This window comes from Electrona antarctica (genome assembly GCF_951216825.1).
Source record: "Electrona antarctica genome assembly, chromosome: 8".
In the NCBI taxonomy this organism is placed as follows: domain Eukaryota; kingdom Metazoa; phylum Chordata; class Actinopteri; order Myctophiformes; family Myctophidae; genus Electrona; species Electrona antarctica.
This window is the reverse complement of record NC_136789.1, coordinates 3,338,213-3,360,733: the sequence shown is the minus strand read 5'-3', so window position 1 is coordinate 3,360,733 and position 22,521 is coordinate 3,338,213. Positions and strand designations below refer to the sequence as shown.

The following is a 22,521-nucleotide window of genomic DNA, read 5'->3' as shown; positions in this document are numbered from 1 at the left end:
TCCCAAGCTGGGTGTGTGCAGATAATACAATAATCCCTGGTCTCTTGTCACCACACAGGGCTTGTGTCACTCTAAAACATGAAAAAGGGGAAACAACATAGCGTGTCCCCAAGCCAGGCTTGGGCAGGTGCTGACTGCTGAGCAACGAACAGTAAGCAGAGAAAAATACAAAGTAACGCTCGCACACTGGGGCTCAAAGCAGAGTAGGGTGCAGTTTAAAAGGAGGTAGATAAAACGTTTGAGTACTTTTTCCACCGCTGGATAGCGGCCTCTAGTGGCAATGATGTTCGGTGCTCTATTGCAGTCTGTCTATTTCATCTTTCCTCTCCTCCTGCTGCTGCTGCTGCTCCCCATCCCATGGCACCGCTGCTGCTGCTGCTTGTCCGTCTCCGTCCTCTAGGTGGTGCTGTTGGACCTCAGCCATGGTGGTCTTCTTGACCGTGGTCTTCAGAAGGCCTTTGAGCATGGCTTTTAGGCCCAGGTTGTCGATGTTGTACACCGCCAGGCCCACGTTCACGGCTGACGTGAGACCAGTGTCTGTGGCGTTGCCTGCTTCATCACCATACCTTCACCACCACATAGTAGGTCAGCGTTAACATAAAATTACGTCTACTCAGGCTTTTGTGAGGACCCCAGACAGGTTTTAAGTTGCTAAAGCTCACGAATTAGGACAATATCATTAGACAGAACAAAGGACGGGTGTTTTCGATGAATCCATCATGGTTAAAATGGAGTTTGAAGGGGTTTGTAAAGGGGTTGTGTCTGATAAAATGAATATCAAATAATTAAATACTGAATCAAGCAACTAAGCTAAACTAAGGGTCCATTTCGTTCCATCTGTACACTCTCAGAGCTAAAGACCTGTAAGGGTCCATTTGGTTCCTAAGTATCGACCATTTAGCTTGAGACCCCCTAAAACATGGACCTCTCGTGAAATTCTCTTACTGCACACACCCACCACCAAACAATAACATTACCTGTGAGAAAAGAATGATGGAATCGTTGAGTTTTATTTTTGCCTCAATTTATCTTGGTATTTATTCATCAAATAAAAATCAAATAAAGAGTCTACAATAAATTACCGTATGAACAGCAAGATCACCGTCACCCAACACAGGCAGGCATTTCACTGCCACAGAACATGAGACATGTATGGAAGACAAAGACATGATGCTGTAGAGTGTCTGCACAAAGGTCAAAGCAAAAGCCAAAGTTCAGAAGCCAGTGTAAATGAACCACAATAATGATGGAAAACAGAAAGTTCAGACTTGATTGGAGTTAGTAGTGGAGACCAGATAAGCTCCTTCCTGTAGTCATATGTTGTGTGGTATGCCCAATACATTTTCCAGACCCCTAAACCTGAGAAAGAAAGAAAGAAAGAAAGAAAGAAAGAAAGAAAGAAAGAAAGAAAGAAAGAAAGAAAGAAAGAAAGAAGTGTGCAATCACATCAGTTCCCCAAACGAACCAAGAAGTAGTTGTTAAAGGATATAAAGGGTGGCAAGCAAGTTTCAGGGTTCAATACTAATACTGCTTGGTTTGTTCAAAATGTAGGTCATCTTTTATTTTTGAAAGATCACTGAAAGGGTCAATGAATGGTTTTGGAAAAACAGAGAAGCAACAAGTAGAGAATAAGACATTTGAATGACTAAACATCATTGAAAGAGAAATGGAAGCAGAAATTATTAAATGTGAATGTAGAAATGACCAAAATTGAGAGTAGAAAGGATTAAATATGGAAGTAGAAATGACAAGTGGTGTAGCCAGGATTTTAAGTTTGGGTGGCCAAATTTTTATGACAAATATGGTTTTCATGACAAAGATGATCACACCAGGTTAGGTAGGTCTACTGCGGATAATTCGCAAAGAAGCACAGTATTACAGGCAGATAGATGCGAACATGATGCAATGGTCCTGCAAATTGAGTAATTTAAACAGCAAACAAAGTTAACAAATGTTCAAACATGTGCAACCAAAAGCCCACATCGTCCTCCATCAATAATATCTAGTCTGCTACAGCAATGAGCGATTAATCAGTCTAAAATTCTAAGTCTAAAAAGGAGTTGTTGGGGGAAGGTAATTTGCTGCTGCCGTCACCCATGCGGATGCGCGCACGCAGCCTCACCCTAAAGGGCGTCTTACTGGTATTATTATAATTTTTAGGTCCGTCTTTCAGTTGCGGGTCAAGGGCTCAACTGGGCGGGCAGCTAGCCACATTGCCTGCTGAAGACCTAGGCTATTTGCCTGATGAAGACCTAGTCGGTCGAAATGTTTGTTGCCTTAAAATAAAGTAAGTCTCGGCGCTCTACAAACTGGTGTGCGGATGTTCTTCCTCTTCCTTGATGCTTGACATCCAGCACCTGGCCTGAATATAGGCATTGAGATGTGCACACAATCTTCTCTGTGAGCCACCCGCATTGCCCAGCGCTGGCTACGCCTCTGGAAGTGACTAAACATGGAAGTAGTAATGAAGGCTCTCAGAACTTACTTGTACTTGACTGTTTTAACAGTCTCTGATGTTACACTCTTGCCAACAGTCTTGGCTCCAGTCTCCAGACCACTCCACATTGTAGTAAGACCTTTAAAGAACACAATTAAATATACAGTATAAATTGTATGCTTACTGAACCTATTTAACCCATTAAGACCTGTGCAAATGTCTTCAGTGGTTCTCAAAACGTTTTCGTAATTCAAAATTATTCAACATTTTTAACACTTTCAAAAATAGATATACAAGCTCAAAGCGTGTCACTCACTACGTGCCAAGCTGCAAGCTTGTATATCTGCTATTTTATAATAGCCAACAAACATACTGTAAACTAGATAAAGTGCCCCTCGGGGCAAAGGTCTCCACCAGGCCAGGTCAGGTTGTGGCCTCCTGGTGGCACTATAATAGGCCAATGTGAAAAGGGTGGGATATATTCCTCAGCCTAGTAGGAAAGTCTGTGAAAGATTTCACTTAAACTGCACGCTGCGTTCATGATTTGAGGCTTTTTGTTCAAAACGGGCCAATCCTGCAAACTTTGAAAGCCAATTAGGATGGAATATGAAATATCAGACAGATCCGTTTTGAACACATGACTATAGAGATACTGTGTAACGATTTGCCCATTACCTTGAACACTGCTAGCTGCCACCACCATGGCTTGCATATAGCCCATTACCTTGAACACTGCTAGCTGCCACCACCATGGCTTGCATATAGCCCATTACCTTGAACACTGCTAGCTGCCACCACCATGGCTTGCATATAGCCCATTACCTTGAACACTGCTAGCTGCCACCACCATGGCTTGCATATAGCCCATTACCTTGGACACTGCTAGCTGCCACCACCATAGCTTGCATATAGCCCATTACCTTGAACACTGCTAGCTGCCACCACCATGGCTGCATCCAGGTTGGATGCTCGGCCATCTTTGCTCTTCTTCATGGACTCTGGGATCAGTTTGACACCGTGTTTTTTGACGTGGGGCGCCAGCTTGTCTCCGACACATCCAGCTACGGTGCACACTCCATTCACTGCAAAGAAGACACACGCCTCATTAACATCGCTGCCAGGTTTTGAGAGAGAAACAAGCAACTAGGTCTACAACAAAATTAGAAACAAAATAAGAGACTAGGGAAAGTCAGTCAACCTTCATTGTCTAATGTTTTAGAGCAGTAGTTCTCAAACATTGCTCATGTCAAGGACTAATATGTATCTCGCCAGTCTATGTGAAAATATTTTGTGACCCCCATACAAAAACTGAGGAACACCTGGATTACTCATGGAAAGAATCGATTTGCAACTTTGTAAACTTACATCGAAGAAGCAACAAAACCCATTTAACCCGGACAGGTTACACATTTAAAAATTAGGTCATGAAAAGAGGGTGAGAGTGTGCATGCATGCATGCATGGTGAGAGAGAGAACAAGCTAAGAGAGATGCGCTGACAATGAAAACTAATTTGCATTTTAAACAGTAAATACATACAGTATATTTTTGTATAGTTGTATTATGTTGCAATAATAATGTGTGGTTGTCACCAAATCCCAAGGTACACCAGTGTGCCTCGGCAGTCGGCACACTGCTTTGGAATAAACACTGTAACTGGCAGAAGAAAAAGTAATAGTTTATTATTCAATAGATGCTTGTTTACTATGAAGTTGTTAGAGGTGTATTCATTTGTTTTCTCTCCCCGCTAGGCTGCAAATTGTTCTAATGAAGTCCCTGAGTTTTCTCACTTAGGAGCAACATTCTAAAACAGGGTGGCTACAGACGTTTGCCTGTAGAATAATAATCTCACTTTGTCAACAAATATGTATATCCTTGCTGTCGGGCAGAAACCTCTTAATCTCCATATTTTAACTTTTTTTTCGTAAATTAACACCCTGGCCTACAAGATCATACAGCTTCACACAAAAGAAAAATGCGATGTGATTTGAGCTTGTAAATCTGCTACTTTAGTAGCTTTTGAATTTGACCCGACAAAGAGGATACATTTTTCTAATGGTCTGAATCGTAACGACTTACCCAAGGACTGTCTAAAGAGGACGAGACGCGAAGACCGTACGGGCGACGCCATGTTGCTTATGGTGCTCCATGGAAGGAAAGAAACATGCGCAATGGGCTATATGCAGCCAACACTTCCGCGTTCAGCTTCCTTGGTCTCAACTGCGCATGTTTCTTTCCTTCCATGGAGCACTATAAGCAACATGGCGTCGCCCGTACGGTCTTCGCGTCTCATCCTCTTTAGACAGTCCTTGGACTTACCCAGGAACTGGCTGACCCGAACAGCGCCCCCGGTGGCCTGTTTGGCCGCCTGCAGACTCTTGTTGACCCGAGGGCTGACCTCCGTGGGCGTGTTCTCAGGAGTGATGTGGTCACGCAGCTTGGACGCTCCTCTGTGGATGACCTTCCCAGTGGCCTCTGCTCCCTTCACAAAGCCTTTACTCAACCAGCTGGCCCCTGCAGAGAGAACACCGCCGAGATTCAACATTTCCACATTCATTTAATTCACCAAACAATTTACAATTTAGGCATTTACCAGATGCTCTTAAACCAGAGACACTTATAGAAATGGTAATCTAGGATCATAGTCAAACCAATCAGTCTAAACATTATAATATTAATATTGCCAGGTCAACAAATTAATCTGGCATCGATCTACATAACATTCTACGTTATCTAAATTACATTTTAGCCTTTGCATAAGACTGCATGGTTGTCAAGGCTAGGGCATCTGCTACAGCAAGTGGGTTGAAGGCCCATTTTGAAGTGAGTAAATAACACTATAAATAAAAAATCACACCCGTGTGAAGTGAGGGGCGCCAATATATTAAAGTCTAACGATGTAATGGTGATGTAAAACAAACGGTGACAAAATAAACATTAAATTCTCTTTATTGTTATGGCATGTAATGTTTGTGTTAGGGACAAGACATTAAACCTGTATATAGGCCCTCAAAAATACATACAAATACCAAAATACATACAAGTAGTGAAAATAGCAGATCTACAAACTCTGTCTTTGTTATGATTCGCACACACACACACCTGACAAGATGCTTTGGGCCATCTTCTCGCTCCACTCAGGAAGGGGAAGTTTTTCCTCCTCTCCCGTTGCCATGGTAACATGTTGTGTCCCAGGCTTCGGGGATAGCAGAGGCACCTTCTCAGCCAGGTTGATGACCTCTGACCCCACAGCACCCTCCTCTGGAGCCTGGCAGACAGGACAGCAAGGACACCAAGTCACTCACTAAACATTAGACACTTTAATCTCCATATTTTAACGTTGTGTTTTTTCGTAAACTGACGCCCTACTTGTTCATACTACAGCCTCCCACACAAAAGCACAAATAGCAGATCTACAAGCTTGAATGTGTGTGTGTGTGTGTGTGTGTGTGTGTGTATATGTATATGCAGAGGTTCCAAACGGGGCGAGTCTCTCTCTCTCTCTCTCTCTCATGCGCACGCTTTAATCAATATGTCCGCTATATTATTTCCTCTCGGAATGTCGGATATAAATCGGATCTAGGTCGGGTGCAGTGCCGCCATTTGAAAAAAATCTCGGAACATGTCGGAATAGGCCTATCTCACAGCCCGCTTTCCACGCCCACTTCCGGTAAATAGTGGTGTAATTTAACATTAGCATTTACACGTTTTTTTCTCTGGAGAATCTAAGTACATTTTCTAATGTAAAAATGTGACAGACCAATATTATTATGAAGCAAACAAGAGTGACGTCACGCTATCAGCACTAACCCCGAAAGGGGGCGTATTAAGGGGGCGGGGAAATTCTGTGAGATAGGCTTATTGGACGAAATTGTCACGGATGCATTCGGGTTTGGTTTTCCGATCGGAAAGGGTCGGAATCGGTAAAATGTCACAGATTCATTTAGGATTTTGGGACCATTTTTTTTGGACCCGTGAAGACCTCTAGTATACACGTCCAAGGCCCACAACGGTATTATTAGAAAAGACGTGTATACACGTCCTTAGCACAAAAGGTGTTAACACTCAGACCCCTAAAGTTGTATATAATAACTTTTTTCTTTTGTATTTTTTTTATCCCATGATTTTGCAACTCGTTTTTTCACTCAGTGTCAATTATCTAATCAATGTAATCCTGGGCACTACACTTCCGCAGCCAACCTGGGGAGGCAGCGGACTGACCTCATGCTTCCTTCTATGCATGAGGTCCTTCTATCCCGGCCGGACGTTCCTTCTATCCCGGCCGGACGTAGCGCGTGGAAGGAACACGTCATTCTGACCAGTTCCTTTCCCCTCCATCAGGCGCCCCAGCTGGCCAGGGAGAGGTAGTTTAGAAACCAGGATTACTGCATGTTTTTTGTGAGGGAACCTACCCTAGGGGACACGGGGAGAACATGCAAACTCCACCCAGAAAGACCCTTTCGCCAACCCCGCCTCGGGTATGGGTACTGATGACGAGGAGGAGAGAACACGCCCCCAGCGCCCACAGCGGGAATCGAACCCAGGACCTTCTAGCTGTGAGGCGACAGCACTACAGACAATGTGCCCCAAGATGTATACAAGAAGATATACTTACTGCTCTGATACTCTGGTGCAATACATGCGAGAGGTTAACTTAACCTCTGTCTAATTACAATTCAATGAAGAGGGCTGTATTTTATAGGTCAATTGCACACACTGGAATCATCTTCTAGGCGATGTGTGTAACATCAAAGGTAAAGCGTATTTTAAAAGGAAACGTAAATGTGGGAGCTATTAAGTCTTTTTGCTAATTCAGTATTTTCTATATAATTTAATGCATTTATTATTTGTTTATTTTGCTTGGTTTGTTTACAGTCATTATTTCAGTCTACATTTTGTGTTGCAGCTATATGCTTTTATTTTGAAGGTGATGGGCAGTTTGGGGCACAGCTGAGGTTACTTAATTAATGAGCACACACAGTCAGTCAGCAGAGCACCAGGAGGGCATTATGGTTTTTTACCAGCAGGTTAGGGATGAACCTGAACATTTTCCATCTTTTGCTGTCTGGACCAAAAAGCTGAAAATAAACACCACTAAACTTCGCTGCCTGTCTGACAATGGTCTCATTCCTACCTCTGAGTACGATTCGCTACCTGGTGCCCTTAGTGGCTTTTTTAAGTTTTATTGTTGGTGTAAATTAGCCACTACATAAAGTAAAAAACCTGGCTCACTGAAGCGGAAACTTTTATTGTTGTTTTGGATTTCTTTGCACCGATGTTTGGAGTTGGATGGATCGACGCACTTGCACTTTCAAACAATTCAAACAATGGAGCCACCAGCCATGCCGGCACACCCGCACAACGCACTGTCACTTTGAAGTTTGGATCATGCTGTTAAAGACACGAATGGAGGACCAAGCAGCACAAATGGATCACACTCGCACAAAGCTATGCAGCAACAACATTGGTATGTGAAGAATAACTGGCAGCCTTATTGGAAAGAGGCAAGCTCATTGGAGTGACTGAATTATTGTCCTGTTACATGTTGATGCATAATAGGAGTTTGTTGGACGTGTGAGTCATCCATTCTTGATTCTCCAACGTGAATTAATTACACATTGCTTGTGTGAATCACATTTCAGAAAAATTGATCCAGTTGTGTCTTCTGCAGGGCACTCTCATGTGGTATCAAATGAAAATGATGTTGAAAATGGGTCTGAAACCAATGAAAATGAGGTTGAAATTTGTGTTGAAATACATGACAATGTTGACATTGATAATGCTGAGATTCAAACTAAGCAAAGTATTATTGATGATATAAATCCGGATGACAGTGCCTCTAACATTTCATGTCCAAGGCAACACAAAGCACATTCTAGTGTATCAAACACATCATCCACCACATCTGCCAGGCTAAATGCAGAGGCTGACAAGGCAGCACTTGTGGCACGCATTCAGGCGTTAAAAAGGAAACATGAGTTAGAAGCAAAGGAGGAGGAATTAAGGAAGGAGAAGGAGAAAATAAGAAAGGAAAAGGAACAGTGGGCTCTGGAGAGTGAGCTAGCTGCAACTAATGCCAAACTCCATGTGTTTGAAACCAGCTCAAAATGCAGCTCCAAAGGATCAGATGGAATGAACTCCTACCTGGAAAGAAACAAGGCTCAGAATCCAGAAAGCCAACTCAACCCTCGAGCTAATCAATTTGTCCCACAGGGAAATAACACAAATGACATGCAAAATGAATCTCACCCTGAGGCCCAGGCTGTCACTGTAAGGCCAAGGACAACATCACAGACCATCAAGTTTATGGAAACAACACAAAGGGCAACATTGCAGACAAACCTCAGACCACCAACCAATAACACTCGAGCACCAATAACACTTGTCCATGATGCTACACAGACAGGACGGGCATCCACCTCGAACATGGCATGTAACAGCAGCACCCAAAATGACATTGTGAACATTATCCAACGCCAAACTGAAATCACTAATATGTTGGTAAAGCAAAATTTAGCATCTTCCCTACCAGTGAGAGAAATACCCATTTTTGATGGTGATCCCCTTCATTACCATTCCTTCATCAGATCTTTTGAAAATTGTGTTGAGGTCAAAACTGACAATGCGATGCAAGTGATTGTTTACACTTTTTAGAACAGTACACCAGGGGGCAACCAAGAGACCTGGTGAAAAGTTGTCAGCACCTACCCTCTGTTCAAGGCTACCAAAGGGCCAAATCCTTGCTTTCTGAACATTTTGGAAATGAATACAAAATTGCTTCTGCTTATATGGACAGAATTGATAACTGGCCTCTGGTTAAAGGAGAAGATGTCAAAGCACTGCAATCCTTTTCTCTTTTCTTGAGGGAATGCTCAAATTTAACACAGCAAATCATGCACATGAATGAGTTGGACGTGCCATCAAACCTCAGAAATATTGTCATGAAGCTTCCTTATAAGATGAGGGAGAAATGGAGGAATGTTGCTTGTGATTTACAGGAGCAACATGGTTGCAGAGCACTTTTTATTGACCTTGTGAACTTTGTTGAAAAGGAAGTTAGAATTGTCTCTGACCCACTGTTTGGAAATATTCAGGATCCAAAAAATACCAGCTACAACAGGTCACCCCCCACTGTCAGTCAACCAAGGCAGAGGAATCAGGGCACCTTTGCCACCAGCGTCACTGCAGTGAAAGAGGGAAACAAAAGTCACATAAAATGCTGTTTATTCTGCCAACAAACCAGTCACTCACTTGACGAATGCTCACCGTTTGAGTCCAAGACACACAAAGACAAAATAGATTTCATAAAGGAGCATGGGATTTGTTTTGGATGCCTGAAAGTGGGACACACAAGCACATTTTGTATGAGTAGATTGTATTGCGGCGTGTGTCAGAAAAGGCATCCGTCAGTTCTTCACATTGAGCATAATGAAGCTCATGAACCTGGGAGTGATGCATCTCATGAGTCTCAGACATGTGGCCATATAGGGGCTGGAGACAAGGACAATGCTGTGTTTTCAGTTGTGGCAGTTAAAGTGAAAAGCAAAATGAGTGACAGAGTTGTGCAGACATATGCATTTTTGGATCCGGGGAGTTCTGGTACCTTTTGCACTCAGAACCTTGCAAAGAGACTGGGGCTAAGTGGCAAGCCAGCCAGTATTCTATTGCGAACAATGGGGCAAAAGAAAATTGTGAGTACCAGTGTGTTGTCGCACTTGGAAGTATCGGGCATGGACATGAATGATTTTATTGAACTGCCAAATGTTTTAACCCAAAAGGCTATGCCAGTGTCACGAGTGAACATTCCACGACAGGATGAAGTGGACAAATGGCACTACTTGAAGAACATAAAGCTGCATGACTTGGATGCAGATGTGGATATGCTCATCGGAACTAATGCAGCAAAAGTGATGGAACCATGGGAGCTGATCAACAGCCAAAATGAAGGACCATACGCAGTCAGAACAAGAGTTGGCTGGGTCATCAATGGACCACTCAGGAGTGGAACTAAGAGCAAAATTAAAACTGGCTGCTCTGTTGTCACAACAAATCACATATCTGTTGAACATCTGGAAGAAAATCTCATTAAACAACACAACCATGCTTTGAATGAAAAAACATCAGAGGGGCAATTGGAAATGCCCAGAGAGGACACTCAATTCATGATGAGAACAACAGAAATGAAAAATGAACATTACGTTGACTTACCTTGCAGAAAAGAAGATCCGGTCTTGCCAAGTGAATTGCAGAGCATCAAGCAGCAACTTCAAGGCCCGAAGAGGAAAGGCCCAGATTTGCTTGAAAACGAGTGGCCTACGCTGGAAATGGAGTCCGTTATTCCCATCGATGACCCAGAGGTCAAAAGAGAAGCAGCAGCCATCGTTAAGGACTCATCTTGCGTCTCATCATGGAAGATTAAAATGTCTGTCGCCCGGTTCTTTGAACTTAAAAGGCTTCTGAGTCAAAAGAGAAAGGAACTTAAAGCCACCAAAAGTGACACTGATGCTGGAGTCAAAAGTATTGAACAGAATCATCACAGCTTCAAATGCACACTGTCTGGAAAACACTTGACCGCAGAAGACCGTGATGAAGCAGAGAAGGCAAGCATTCATTTCGTTCAGAAACACAGGTCCAAGAGTGAAAGCGCCTTCAAACATAGTTCAAATAGCATCTCCAAGAACAGTCCACTGTACATATTAGACCCCATACTGGAGGAGGACATCCTCAGAGATGGAGGTAGTTTGCACAAGTCTGCATTAACCTCAGAAACAAAGCACCATGTTATTCTTTTCAAAGAATTACATCTTTCCCAGCTCATTTTACGTCACATCCATCAACAACTAGGACACACTGGGAAGAACTACATGTTGTACAGAACCCCCACAAAAGCATCTGACGACCCCCATGACCTTGAGGCCCTCACCTCAAACCATATTCTCCTGCTGAAAGGCAAACCCATCTTTCCCTCAGGACTATGTAAAAAGTGACCTGTACATCAGAAGAAAATGGAAGCAAGTACAGTGTATTGCAGAGCTGTTTTGGAAAAGATGGACATCTGAATACTTACTTGAAGTTGTGATGCAGGAAAGACAGAGATGGGCAACTCCAAGAAGAAACGTCTCCCCAGGAGATATTATCATTGCAGATGCTTCAGCTCCATGAGGATACTGGAAGAGGTTTGAGCACCAAGCCCGACTCCAAAGCATTGGCCCGCTCTGTGTGCATCCAAACCAAAACCAGCGTCTGGAGAGACCTGTCAAGATCTGCCTGCTGCTGGTGGAGGCCACAGCATAAGACAATGGACAATCTTTCTATCTGCTTTCTCTCTCTATCCTGTCTACTCTTCGCTCTGTTTATCTTTCAGTGGCTACAGAGAAGGAGACACAGAAGACACACACATGGATAGAAAAATAGCTCCCTTACATGTTTAAATATTGTAATTGTGATTCTCACAATTAGGGGCCGGAATGTGGGAGCTATTAAGTCTTTTTGCTAATTCAGTATTTTCTATATAATTTAATGCATTTATTATTTGTTTATTTTGCTTGGTTTGTTTACAGTCATTATTTCAGTCTACATTTTGTGTTGCAGCTATATGCTTTTATTTTGAAGGTGATGGGCAGTTTGGGGCACAGCTGAGGTTACTTAATTAATGAGCACACACAGTCAGTCAGCAGAGCACCAGGAGGGCATATGTTTTTTTACCAGCAGGTTAGGGATGAACCTGAACATTTTCCATCTTTTGCTGTCTGGACCAAAAAGCTGAAAATAAACACCACTAAACTTCGCTGCCTGTCTGACAATGGTCTCATTCCTACCTCTGAGTACGATTCGCTACCTGGTGCCCTTAGTGGCTTTTTTAAGTTTTATTGTTGGTGTAAATTAGCCACTACAGTAAACATTACTATACAGTACACTGCAATAACATCTTAACTTACATACTGGATTGACTGAGCCAATTTAAATCTGCTCAATTTCTGTTGGTCTCTCTGTTAAATAGTTTTAGTGACACTTGATTTTTGTAATTTTTACTTTTTTTTTGTAACTGATAGTGAAATGTTTTACATTGTGATTAATGTATATTATTCCGGACCACAGGAAGACTGTCGTTAACGCCGAAGCTTCACTGCAGCCATCGGGCGTCACGTCAGCGTCAACGCAGGGAAGTTTCCCTTTTTAATCAATGAAGGGTGCTCCACTGCAGACGGTGCGTTCACCCCGGTTCATTTTTTGACGCCGTCCGAACACAACGCAACACAACACAGTTGGTGGAGCTCTGGCATAAGGCGGCAACTAATGGGGATCCGTTTAATAATAAACAAAAGCTATTTGTGACAGTGACAGTGCACCCGCTATAGCTACCCACCTGGATCCTGAGCTCAGCCAGTTGCGACAGCAGATCGCGGAACAGGTGTCTGTCGGGAACAGGCAGCTCAGAGGACAGCACGATGCCCATGTAGGACCCCGGGGTCTCCGCCATGGTGTCGGGGAACATGAAGATACCAGAGTTGGCCAGCAGCACCGGGGTGTCTGCCGTCAGGGGATAGAGCCAGTCACACACCTTGAGAAACACACACACGCACACGCACACGCACACACACACACACACACACACACACAGTCATAAATAGTCCATAGTACTATACTTTATTTATTTTCCTTTGTTTTTTGCATTGCAGTGCCTTAGTCAAGCAGGGGGGCTGCTGGCAACAGCTCGGTACTGGCAGCTGAAGCTCGACCTAGGGAGAACCGGAGAACATCGCAGTGACCACACTCAGGCCATGGTCCTGGTGTCAGAAACAATAAGACAAGTGGTCCTGCTGGAGTTGACTGTTCCCTGGGAAGACCGGATAGAGGAGGCCTTTGAGAGGAAGAGGGCCAAGTATGAGGAGCTGGCAGGCGAATGCCGAAGCAGGGGATGGAGGACCGACGTAACCCCATCGGGTTCGGCCAGACGTGGCAGAAAAGGCATTGAGATGGCTGTGGATCAAGCGGGGAGATCAGTGGACCGCACAAGCTACTTGGACACAAGCCAGGATCAGTCCTGGCTGGGCGAGGGTGTCTGATGTTGAGACCCTAAACACCCGAAAACCTCACGATACATCATTGCATGTGTCTAAGTTGCACCAAAAGTGTTTATTAGAACTTACATGAGACATTGGGGAAAAAAAGAAATCAAAACAAAACAAGAATTGATTCAAATCAATTAATAACCAGCTGATTACAATCTTCAGAATTGTGCTATTATCTGAAATGTATATATCTGTGTCTGTTTATGTGTGTGTGTGTAAACAACAACAGGATCTGTCCAGATGAGTGTAGCCTAGTACAAAATGGAACGAAACATTGGTGACTATCAAGTCATTAGAGGAAATGGAGGTTATTTGGAATGTGTTGTCTGTAGCTTGATTTAACAGACCGAAAACAAATTAGAGGGAACATTGCCGCGGACCACCGCACCAACCTCCGCAGGGACCCCCCTTATATTCAATCAATTCAATTGAAGAATTGATTCAATATGAATAATAACCATCAGCTTCCGTATAGATGTGTGTTTAATATAAGGGGTGTCCCTGCAGAGGTTGGTGCGCGGCAATGTTCCCTCTAATTTGTTTTCGGTCTGAGTAAACACTCAAACCTCCTGAGCAGACATCAGCAACTGCTGAGCAAACATACATCACCTTGACACCAACTAGCCCAACATGAGAGAATGCGAAGTGAGCGCCCCACACTTCACACAGGTGTGTTTTTTTTTTTTTTGCCAAATGGATTTTGGGAGTGAATCAATGAATAGTTAGATAAGGCAACAAGTTACAACATTTTTGTTGGTAATATCAAGGTGGTAGGCTAGCAATTTTAGGAGCCTTTTCAGGCTGTGACCCGCCAAAGTAATCATATTTGAAGTGGGGACCCCCCCACCCAGACAAGCAACAGAATGGTTCCACAGATAAATGTTGTGAAATAGCAGATGTCCAAGGTCGTTGTGAAGTTGTGGATTGGCTATTTGCACAATTGTTGCCTCTGTCTTATATAATAATAGGGCTGTCAATCGATTCAAATATGTAATCGCGATTAATCACATGATTGTCCATAGTTAATCGCAAATGAATCGCATATTTTTATCCGTTCTAAAGATACCTTAAATCAGTGGTTGTCAAGATTTGTCATATCAAGGCCCATTATTTATTCTGCATTTGAGCCACGGACCACCATTTGATGACATTTAGCCTTCCAGACCCAAACTAAAGAACTGTATTGATGTTGGTACCATTAGGAGAGATAACAGGCCAATGTTGATCAAGGTGATTTTGCTACATTCTCAAATTGTGTAGAAGTAATGCAGATGTTTAACATTTTTTCAACTGTTGAGAGTGTGAAATTGAACCAAAAGGACCCACTTGGTTTAATTGTACTCGCAAGAGTTAAAGATCTCTAAGGGTTCATTTGGTTACCAAGTCTCCATCATGTAGCTGGGGACTGGTGGTCTCCAGACCACAGGTTCAGAACCACTGCTTTAGTGCTTTTCAAAATACTCTTATCAACATGGGAGAATGTTTGTGTTTGTTGCAAATGCCATGGAAGAGGGCACACACACGCTGCGCGAGACCCCTCCGCTCCGCCTGCCTCTCTCTCCTGCAAGCCATAGCTGCAAGCACGCACACACACAGGCTGTCAACATTAGCTTTAGCAGGCATTAGTGCATAAGTAACTGCTGTGTTTGTCTCCCGAAACTGTTCAGTTCAGCCTGCATGAACAGCGCTCGAGCGCTCGGTTTCTGCCCCCTCAATGTCGTAACTCTATGAGTTGGCTCTGGGTCAAACCACCGCGATGGGAAATGGCTGTGAATGTGCGTGTGAACCTGGTGGTCCCCAGACCACAGGTTCAGAACCACTGCTTTAGTGCTTTTCAAAATACTCTTATCAACATGGGAGAATGTTTTTGTTTGTTGCAAATGCCATGGAAGAGGGCAGAAATTCTCAAAGCATAAACGCCACACACACGCTGTGCGAGACGAGACCCCTCCGCTCCGCCTGCCTCTCTCTCCTGCAAGCCATAGCTGCCTGCTGCAAGCACGCACACACACAGGCTGTCAACATTAGCTTTAGCAGGCATTAGCATGGTGCATAAGTAACTGCTGTGTTTGTCTCCCGAAACTGTTCAGTTCAGCCTGCATGAACAGCGCTCGAGCGCTCGGTTTCTGCCCCCTCAATGTCGTAACTCTATGAGTTGGCTCTGGGTCAAACCACCGCGATGTGAAATGGCTGTGAATGTGCGTGGCAATGGAATTGGCCAATGCGAACTCTATAAGCGTAATACTTTGGCACAATCCAACTATTGGCGAAGAACAATATTGATGTAACTAAGAGTTTCGATGAGTTAGCTATATTTTATATACAGAGATTTAGAAAGAGTTAGCGAAATCGTGAGGCGACAATTCCTCCTCCTCCTCCGCTGTTTCTCTTCTCCTGAGGAGAGATCACAGTGGGCGGTGGCTTCCAGGCGTGTGTGTGTGTGTGTGTGTGCGTGTGCGTGTGTGTCTGAGCCAATGGCGCGAGGGGAGGCAGTGTTGCCAGGTCCGCGAATTATAAGCGAGTTGGAGTGTGTGTAAGTAGTGTGTTGAAAGGTCTTTTTTGTGGGCTTTTGAAATATGCAGACTTGGCAACACTCAGCAAGAAGTACTCGGCAGTATGGTTGCCAGTGTTGCCAACTGTCGTGACAGAAATAAGCGAAGTAGCCTCCACACGTTAGGCTGGAAATATGCAGGCTGGAATATGCAGACCTGGCTGGAAATATGCAGACTTGGCAACACTCAGCAGAATGATCTCATGTCGATCTCATGTTGCAAGTTTCCCATCCTAATGTAGACCAGCCCGATTCTTCGAATCAGCTGGTAAAAACATTATGTTATGCATTAGAGGATTATTCCATTTTGGCTGTCGGGGTTTGCTTAATGTCTGATTTAAGATCTCTTCTTTTCCTTTCGGATTTTCCCTTCAGGGTTTGCCACAGCGAATCATCTGTCTCCATCTCACCCTGTCCTCTGTCTCCTCTTCTCGCACACCAACTAACTTCATGTCCTCTTTCACTACATCCATAAATCTTCTCTTTGGTCTTCCTCTAGGCCTCCTGCCTGGCAGTTCCAACCTCAACATTCTTCTACCAATATACTCACTATCCCTACGTGTCCAAACCATCTCAGTCTGGCCTCTCTGGCTTTTTCTCCAAAACATCTGACATGCGCTGTCCCTCTGATGTACTCGTTCCTGATCCTATCCATCCTTGTTACTCCCAGAGAACCTTAACATTTTTGTCTCTGCTATCTCCATCTCTGCTTCCTGTCTTTTCCTCAGTGCGACTGTCTAGTCTGAAGCATACAACATAGCTGGTTGATTGATTGATTGAAGTTTTTATTTCACACCACCATTTTGTACACCTTCCCTTTCATTCTTGTTGATACTTTGTTTATCACACATCACACCTGACACTTTTCTCCACCCATTCCAACCTGCTTGCTTGTTTCTTCACCTCTTTTCCACACCATTGCTCTTGTCTGATTTAAGATATATTTAATACATAATTAATATATCATGATATCATACTTTTGGCATACTATTAGTTAATTAATATAACTAATTAGGCCAATCTATCAGTCGAATCATGCTTTTCTTTTTTTGCATAATTGGACTGAGATTGGCAGTCGAATCAGACTCCCTCTTTCAATTAGATAAATCATCGACTAATTGAGGTCTGGCCCAATACTTTCCAACAGGAAAAGAAAAACATTGTTCAAGCTGTAGTTATGCCTGTCTTTGTTTATGGTGATGTTCTATAGTATTGAGGCCTCTCGAAGAATTCTACCAGAGTGCTTAAAGTTTCATTACCAGAGATGGCTTCCACACTCATCACTGTATTTTATGTGGAAAAACTGTGCTGGCCTTCTCTTGCCATTCGTGGAGAGCAACATTGTGTTTAATTTAATTATAAGGTCCTGTGTGGGAAGTTCCCATTGTATTTATCTTCATTTTTGTTTCATGTGGTTAAGTCAAGAGTTATATATAAACTAGAGGGCGAACTGCCCCGCCCCCAGATTTTATTTCAATGAAAGTGGCGTTTGAAGTACCTGGAAGTCTGCCGGAAGTACCGCAAATAAGGAGTTGGCCTCAATATTGGCCTCAATATTGAGGCCTCAATATTGAGTTGGACTCAATATTGAGGCCAACAGATAACCAATAGCTAGCGTTTCAGATTATAGAAGCATGCGCAGTAACGTTTTAAATGCGGAAGTATTGCATTCTCAGATTTTCGGCCACTTCACTGTTCTACAAGTCAAGTGATGGAACCCAGATGTTTTGTCTCACCCTAGGGGGGATATAAAAACACAATCTCATTTGTAGCTAGCTTGGCGTGGCCTTATGACCCCTCTATACATGGCACGGCTTTGTCAGAGAAGGAACCATTATAGAGTGTTGGTATAGGCCCATTAGGCCCAGTGCCAGCCCAGGCATACAGGCAGGCATGTGGACAACAGCTGTGACCGGCAGAGTGACCCCTCGTAGGGCAGAGCAACAACAGAAGTGTGGAGTCATCTGTTTAATGGGAGCATTGTACTGCTGGAACACAGAGCACCAGAGAGCGGTCAGCGCTGGTCTGTCCGCCTGCGACTTTGGGCAGGTCCACAGTATGCTTGTATTTGTTTGTTTGTTGATGTCTGTACTTGTCTGCACACGTGGACTATTACATTTATTTTAGTCTCCTTTTAAGACTGCTGAAATGTGTTTTATGTAGTATCGGCAGCTTTCCGAAAGCTATCCGCAGCTTTCCGAAACAACTCTACAAAAATGAATACATAAATAAATGTACTATAGCTCTATCATCTGATTCGTAGTCTATAATCCTTACATTGGAAGCATTATAGACTGCCGTTATCCCACCCATGCAGCTGCAGAGTGAAATTAAAACATTGTGACTTCTCCTCTGGTTAACTTCTTCTCTGGTACATTCCACACAAAATGGATAATTTAATTTTGCTGTTCTAGCAATCTCCTTTTATGCGTAGGCTGGCTCTAATTCCAAACTGGGGGATTCTTTTTTTTTTGCCATCAGGAATATACAAAACGACAACTTTCTTAGCTTTGTAATCTGACAATATGCTCTTCTAACAACTCTATTCTTAATTCAAGTATGCAGGGGGCTGTCATGCCCATTGGGAATGAAGGCCTAGGTTTATAGTCCACAACAGTATCAAGGGATTTAGGAATAAACATTACCAGTAGACGGGATGTGATAAAATCCAGTTGTGATGTCTCCTTAAAATATCACCTGATAATCACCAATCAATATTCAACAAACTGGCAATAGTATCCAAAGGTTCCCAAGATATATTATATTGTTCACTTTTGTCTGAACAAATATATTCACAATAGGTATCAGATTTGAACAAGGGTGGGTATTACAAATCTTGACAAAATGATATTCACTTATGGGGGTCCTTCACATGAAAATGTTTGAGAACCACTGCTCTATATGCCCCCTTTCCACCAAAAGAACCATTCTAGACATTGATCCGACTTGTGTTTCCACCAGTTTTAAGCCCCTTGTAATTGGGGGTGGCTTAACTGAATGAGCCCGCCTGGGGAGCAGGAGTCCCCAGTTGCCCCAAGGTTCAATTCTAGTCCTGGCCAACAATGTGTCAAATATAAACAGTGGAAGTGTCCATTTCACAGGAGAAATTCAATCAATGGCAGTGACCTTTTCTTTTGCTTGATTTTACCATTGTTTATATTGCATAGCATTTTTCAACTTGTAGAATAGTGACACACCCACTTTGGTTTGTAGTTCAAGGCAAGGTTCGTAGTTCTTTTTTGGTTGCAGTTCCGAACCAACAGGGTTCTGAACCAATTCATTTTTAGTGGAAACACTGGTTAAAAATTAGGCAGGGAAAAAAAGAACGGAACCGGTTCAACCCCGGTGGAAAGAGAGCCTTTCTGATGCAAAGGCTCATGCATGCTTGCATACACACTCACACAAATATGCCTGTTTCAGCCCCACACACCCTCATGGAATGATATTAAAATGTAAAGTTCTTACATGCAGAACCGCTGACGGTCTCCCGCTGGCCAAAGAATCCTTGCTCCGACACCCAAAGCTGATGATGCGCAGAAACCCTGGATGCGACAGGGAGCTGACCTGCCCGTCCGGTGTCACAAAGAACAGCTGCACTCCAGAGTGAATGAGCAGCAGCTCCTCTCCTTCTTCTCCCCCCGTTGTTCCTCCTAACATCTGTCCAGCCAGACCCAGGCCCCGTGAGGCTGGGCTGTAAGCCGGCAGGCTGTGGTGGCCGTCAGTGGGCCGTGGTGTGTAGGCTGGAGGCTGGTCTTCAGGTGGCCAGCAGGCAGGTAGAGAGGGGTGGGTTGTTGTTCCTAGAAGGCACCAGAAGGGAGCACATATGTGTGGGGGAGAATGGTTGTAGTTAGCTGAAAGTAATGAAATAATAACTAGAATAGAATATATTGTATTTTTTCCAGGTTTTTCATGTGTTTATGAGGTGACAGTACTTCATTAGACCCCTTGGTGTGTGATATGTGCAACGATGTGTTCCCTTTGTATTTAGGGTTTCTTCCTGGAGGCTGAAACCTTGACAGTCAAACGTGCCAATGAAAAAAACAGTGATATAGTGACATGACAATATCATCTCCTCCCCTAACCAGGTGGATCACCACCCATCAGGCAAACTTAATGAACTGCTGGGGGAGTCTACATAAAGACATTTTAACAAATACTGTACACTTTTTTGAAAAGATTCTTTCTCCTTATATAATAATACCTGATGATCAAAAATCACTCCATCTTAAATAGAAAAGTAAAAGTCACACAAAACTTAACTAAAACTGCACATTTTCCTAAACTAAAATAGCAACACAAACAGTATACAAGTCGAAATTAAAAAATAAAAACAATTTGACATTAAAAAATATATAATAACCTTGGTGGGATGGCTTGGGGGAGGCAGGCCTGACTGGTGGTGCTGGTGTCGGGACGAGGAGGTTTGGGGCTGGGGGGGTCGTGGTCTGTGTGATGGCGAGGGCAGCTACGGAAGGGTACAGGTGGTGTAGAGAGGTATGAGGAGGCTGAACGTTGGGTCCCAGAGTGGGGTAGAGATGATCCGACTCCCGGCTTGCCGGCCTCTGCTGGCTCTCTGTCGTAAGCTCGACAGCACTCTCCAGCTCGGGGATGTGAGCGATTAGATTCTGGAGGGTCTCCCTCATCTTCTGCTGGAGCTGCCTGGCAGTGTCCCAGCAGGGTGATCCTCCCGGGTGCCTGGCTCCCCCGGTGGGAACCTCCAGGCCCTGGGTGAGGTGCTTCCTCCCCGTCCTGTAATACTCCAGGGCCTCTGGTCGTCTGTCGGCCTCCTCGGCAGCCATGCCTCGCTTCAGGCAGTGCAACGCCTGCTCATACTGGTCCTTGATGAGCAGCAGCTCGGCAGGTTCAGCCATACTCTTAATTGTTCCAGAGGCTAGAACAAAAAGGCACAGGGAAGCTGCCTTTGCTTTTAGCTATTATGGTCCTAGCCTTCTTTGGAACAGTCTGCGGGGTCACTGAAACAGTTGACAAATGACAATGAATTTTAAATAGTATTTTAGCATTAGCCTTTTTAGTATTGCTACTGTACCTAGGTTTCTGCACTACTGCTTTTATATAGAAAGGACAATAAAACAATGAAAAAGACAGAACACCAGCTCTGACACCACACATCGCTGTGTCGGGCATAAAACTCATCTCCAAATTTTAACCTAATTAAAAAAATGCTCTTAAATTGGACATCAACTTCTTCAAAGTCTTCAAAAAGCATTTTGGGTAGACCTACGAGTTTCACATTGCTTTCGTCATTTCTCATTTGCAATATTAGACAAATAATTTCAGAAACTTTATTCCCTTATATATATATTATTAAAACTGCAGTTTCTCAATTCATTCATTTTTTTACATTTTCGGCATGCCCACCCTTCCTTTAGTGCCCAGCACTCTTGCTAAGCAGGCTACTTCTTATTTGCCGACAATGACGAACAAGCAGGCAAGCAGCCACAGGCACAGCCACTGAATAAAAGTCACCATAATGATAAACTATATAGTCAAAGTAGCCAAGTAGGTGTTGCACGAGTCAGTGCGCCAATTGCTAAACACGGGTAGGCCTACCACTGTAAAAGAAAACTCCAGGTATGCGAGAGATTACGCACCGGTTTAACGTACACATCTGGTTTTACCTGAACAGCGAGACAGGCTAAGTACAGTATCACTGTATCAGCCCTTTCTAAAAATATGGGGGAAAATAGATAGGTCCTTCTAGCCTTCAGCTCCATGGAATGGCCAATTTATAACTACAAGAAAGAGATTAATTAAGCCGGCCTACAGACAGTACGTCGCAAATTTGCAATTGCTCAGTGGGATCTCTGTCGGGCCTCTGCTCTGCCTCTACCTGTAAAGTCTTGAGAACTTTTTGCGAATGGACACTTTAATAAAATGGAATTACCTTGACAGGAAAATGCACGGCACATGGGTAGAAAAGATATAAAGTTGCTCCTAGTGTACGGACAGTCTCGACAGTTTCTCTAGTCTAGTACGCTAGTAGTAGTCCTGTCTGTGTCACGCACATCATGTTTTCAGTGGTGTGCACTGTAGTGTGGCGCAGCCCGTCCTGCGCCGAAAGCTTCAATCAACCGTCTCTCCTCCCATCCCAATCACCTGAAGTTGGCTTTGATCACCACTAGAGGTCCTCCCAAAACAACTTTAGGACTAGTTTGTTATAAACTACATTTTAAGAAGGTCCGCACACTGGAATAAGCTCCAAAATTAAGGCTCCTTACACCATAGGGGACATGACGTTTCGAGCCACAGCGCTTCAACAAAACAGAAAACTGTTTACACAAGCTATAGTAAAGACCAGTGATTAGTGTTGGCTTGGTTAACCCAACAAGTAAATGGATCAAGACCACAATGGAAACAAGCCCACAGGGCTTATCATTTAGCACCATTGTATAATTTGTATAAGTGTTAAACTCAAACTGTAAACAGTAAAGAAACACCAAAG

At 43.6% G+C, this 22,521-nt stretch overlaps 1 protein-coding gene across 1 annotated transcript; it reads right to left on the bottom strand.

Annotated features, from left to right (window-relative positions):
- Positions 1–295: 295 nt before the first annotated feature.
- On the bottom strand, positions 296–20,929 carry sparta (spartin a; the record flags this gene model as incomplete). Its single annotated transcript, XM_079507993.1, has 8 exons — positions 296–566; positions 2,486–2,576; positions 3,358–3,519; positions 4,755–4,949; positions 5,538–5,703; positions 12,802–12,996; positions 19,524–19,855; positions 20,419–20,929. 8 exons carry the CDS (start codon positions 20,927–20,929, stop codon positions 296–298), a joined length of 1,923 nt encoding a protein of 640 aa, XP_079364119.1.
- Positions 20,930–22,521: the final 1,592 nt, after the last annotated feature.